General features: G+C 35.4%; 1 protein-coding gene across 1 annotated transcript; it reads right to left on the bottom strand.

Moving 5' to 3' along the window:
- Nucleotides 1–1,285: 1,285 nt before the first annotated feature.
- LOC125811562 (replication protein A 70 kDa DNA-binding subunit B-like) lies at nt 1,286–3,519 on the bottom strand. Its single transcript, XM_049491067.1, has 9 exons — nt 3,376–3,519; nt 3,001–3,286; nt 2,817–2,907; nt 2,531–2,664; nt 2,376–2,454; nt 2,159–2,294; nt 1,911–2,068; nt 1,700–1,823; nt 1,286–1,573 (listed from the first exon to the last, which is right to left on the bottom strand). Exons 1-9 carry the CDS (start codon nt 3,517–3,519, stop codon nt 1,286–1,288), a joined length of 1,440 nt encoding a protein of 479 aa, XP_049347024.1.
- Nucleotides 3,520–4,239: the final 720 nt, after the last annotated feature.

Genomic DNA, 4,239 nt, shown 5'->3' with positions numbered 1-4,239 from the left:
TAGAAGATAGATAATATGATCTATTATATTATGTACTATTAGAAATATTCAGAATATGTACAACAGACATACTAACTAAGGTAATATAACCAAAATAATATAGTACATGTTGCAGTTTTGGTACATAAGATTAGCATGTCATTGTCTATCATATTTAGAGGACACTGCAGTTTGCTTGTCCATAGGTAATCTTCTTGATGCAAAAAACCAGAGCATAGGGAGAGTCATTCATTATATTGTCCCTAGCATAAGGAGAAGTGACAAAATGGTGTGAGGGAGTTCCTGTAATTAGGCAGTTTAAAGTATGTTAGAAAGTGCAAATATGGCAACAGATAGCAAAGCAATTTTAATATAGGGAGGAAATAGAAAGGAAATCATGGAGTCAGTATAAAACTCATAGATTTGTTGTTGAATCTGTGTGTGACTGGCCTAATAGTCTACGGTGAATGAGGTTAGCTAGTAGACAGAAACCTTGTTTCTATTGTTCCTATTGATAAGTGTGTATTATAGTGTATGACATTATAAGAAAGTAGAATAAGAAAAATGTAGAAGAATGTATGCAGTGCAAGTTATGCAGAGAAACATGTAAATAGGCTTATATTGCAGTGTCAAATGACAAACATTAACGAAAGAGCAAAAAGAGGGTATAGTTTTATGCTATCAGAAAGACACAGCAGACATAAGGATTTGTTTAACTGTGATTTATTTGAATGTGAGCAACATTGTTCATAATAAAAGGTGAAAAGTCTAATTCTGTTTTTTATAGTTGAAAGGTAGTTTCATTGGATGTGAGTTGAGCTGCTGCAAGGAGTACAAATAGGAAGGAGTAAAAAATTAGCGTCAGTGTTCAAAAGAGCTACTGCTAACTGTGAAGTAATGAATTTGGTGAATTGTTGTAACTAAAACAAGCTAATTGAACAGTCAACATGAGAGGAGGAAGTAAAAAGAAATTGTTAACCAATTGATCTGAGCATGGATATGAACATGGATAGAGAGTTTTTAGCCCTGAATTAATGTGAGAGTGTGCAATGTTATGTCAGACAGAAACAAAACCAAATTGTGAAATTTGAAAGCAGATAAGAGCAAGTGCAAAAGCAGCAGTATAACATAAGTATGACACTTACAATGTTTTACAGGAACTATGTGGATACGTGTATAAAAGAAAGTAAACTACAGCTAAAAGTACGGATTTTTAGCAGCAATTTTTGAAATGAATGTAAATATGTGGAAGTCATAATGATTTTGAGCCATAGTTTGGTGTGAAAGTGAGATGTAGACTGACCTGTTACACCTTTTTGGTTGGTGTGGGTGGTTTAAATTTTCGAAGTGCATTTGAAGGACCAGCTGCAGCAGTTGTTGCCATCACTTCTACCTCACTTATTTCCAAAGGCTTTATCTTTTTAGAAGTCCTATCAGTAGCGCTCTGGGGAGTATGTTGTTTTTCCATGTAGGAAAGAATGGACAAAGTTGCATTCGTGGTATTTGAGCTGCTCCAAGATGACTTCCTTAGCTGAATTTCGAATACTTTGTTTGACAGCATCTCATGGACATGATTAACAGACAATGATTGTCGATGTAAATGTAACAAGTTAGAACAAACAGTTTAGAACAAAGCATATGTGGTCAAGTGTTTGTGCTGAAGATATATGGTATTATGACAATAAGTGTGTACAAGTAGCTAGTGGGAATAAGAGATAACCTTAGTGCAAGTTATGTCAAATATGTCTTCTGCTGTCATGGACAGTAATTTTTCTCCTAATTCAGCAGAGATAGATGTTGTGGTTGTAGCAGTATCGTCAATAAGATCAATTTGGAAGCTACAGCTGAAATGAGGGGAAGTTTGAAATATGTGTATAATATACGCTATATTTTCTAGAAAGTGTAATTTAGAAGTCAAAAAAGTATAGTACCGAGGCACTAAGGATGTTTTCCGATTACATTTTGGACAGTCAAAATCCTTTCTATCCTTTGTTCGCTTCTTCTGTTTGCATCCTGAGCATTCAAGTACACAAAAGTCTTGGAACTCATCTAATATGGCCATCTCTGCTTGAACATAGAACAGTCCCATCTGTGGGAAGTTTTGAGTATTTAGGCAAAGCTATAGAATGAGAAAATGAATAAGGATACTCTCAAATGAGCAGGTTCAAGTATGACTTACAGAAGGTGCTGATGAGATTTCTGCAATAGAGATAAGTTGTTGGCCAGAAGGGGTGACTATCATGGGAGCGATAGATGAGCTTGTTGAGGTTGTATCTGATGGAGAACTTAACAACTTTCTTTTGTTTTCTTTTGCCCTATTGTTAGAACAAATAATATGTTTAGTAGGTTCTTTACATGGAAAGTAAAGGTATAGAATAAATATGAAATGTGAGTACCAGTTGAGGAGTGCCACTGCCTGTGGGTAATTCGGATTCATCCGTACTGTGGAATTGTACCTAGTCTGCAGTGACAACCCTGTATAACACATAAGTTGTTTATTGTTTTGTTATTATATAAAATTATGTTGGTAAGAAGTTGAGCGCATACGTACCTTGATAAGTAGAGATTCCTATACTTCTTCCGAGGATTACAAGCAGATCTGTCTCTGTTGCCATTTTTGAGGAAATTTCGTGTCCTTCTATTTCTCCAAAATCCTCCCATAGAGTGAAGAGGAACTGATTTTTCCTGAGAGTGTCAGAACATAAGGACAAAAGAGTAAGGACTATGATAATGCCTAGACGATAATTGATGATGTGAGTAGAGAAATGCAAAAAGTGGTTACTTATTCAAAATATTTGTAGAAAATGGGAAAGCAGAATGTCAAATGTTATACTTACTGATTGTCACAAAGGGTAATTTCTCGACACCTATGATGACTGCGACCGGCGTTTTTTTGAGGACCACAACGAAGAACGACTGCCAGTACATCTGCGTATATAATACATAATGAGATGTTGCAAGTCTTGTGCAGCAGTAAAGATGTGTATTTCAGTCTGATAACAACTAGTACGATCGATGTACCTATTTCAGCAGCAGAATCAACCACCAGATGAGAAATGCGGTCAAAGCTGGTGATATTCAGCTTGGTTGGCGGTGGAAGCGGCTTTTCAACTTCATTAGATGGTTTGATTTGTTCAATTACTGTTTCTTTGTCAAGAATCCAGTAAAATTGATGTATTGGCTTGCTGTATGAGGTTGGTGAGACATTTACTCTTGCAGTAGAGATGAGGTACGTATTGAAGAGTTTAAGTGTAGCTACATACTGCTCGATTTCATCAGTGTACATAACGACCCTAATTTGGCATTCCTGAAAGTAAGAGTTATAGAAAGTTGAGATTAACTAAGTTGAGAGGAGAAGAGCAATAGTGATAACATAAATTATACTAATGAGGTGACCTGTTCATCTTCCAAAATTAAATTTTGGAATGTACATTTCTTGTCAAGGCTTTCTCGGGGGCGTCCTATTTCGACAATTTGAACTTTGCAAATCCAATCTCGTGTTGCTGGTTCTATTTGGTCGATGTTCACTCTTAGTACCATGGTTGTAGGAAATATAGGTAACCAAATAGTAGTATTTGCAGGATAACATGAATATTAAGTCAAAGTAGTTGTGTTGTTGTGTTTTTATGAACAGGGCTGATTAAATTAGGGACATGCAACATTGTTTCATTTGTTTAGACAAAACGGAAAAATGAGTTGAATGAAAGCAACAGTGTGGAGTAAAATGGACCTTGTAGCTGCATAAATGAGCTTTTGATGTAGTAACAAAGCACTAACAAACTCTTGTAAAAGCAAGTTAGGACAAACACTGAAGCTAAAGTACAAACTCATAAAGGATGACATAGGATGTATCATACTATTTACTCTTGTTGCCATGTTGATCTGGTAACCATTTATGTGTTATTAGTTTTTTGTCAATGATGAGGTACAACTGTACAATTGTAGAATGTGAAAGTAGGAGATTGATAATTAGATACAAACAAAGCACCTACAACCAAAATGACCAAACAAAGTATACTACTTAAGAGTTGTACCTCTTACTATTGGGTCGTATGAGATATAAACTGTGGAAACATAATAAAGTTTGTATGTTCCAAAAAAAAAAAAACTGAAGAACAAATGAAAAGGAAAACAACTGTGTTGTCATAGTAGAAGTATAGTCATGTGTAAATCTGTTAGGGCCCTTTAGTGGAGCTCAATGAAGACATAAAATCATTTAGCAGACATTATTAATGTGCAAAGTACAATTGGACAAATCTT

Source organism: Solanum verrucosum, unplaced genomic scaffold (assembly GCF_900185275.1).
Source record: "Solanum verrucosum unplaced genomic scaffold, falcon-dt-bn FXZP01000238.1, whole genome shotgun sequence".
Taxonomy (NCBI): domain Eukaryota; kingdom Viridiplantae; phylum Streptophyta; class Magnoliopsida; order Solanales; family Solanaceae; genus Solanum; species Solanum verrucosum.
Note: the sequence above shows the minus strand (reverse complement) of the source record. Positions and strands in the feature narration are given on the sequence as shown.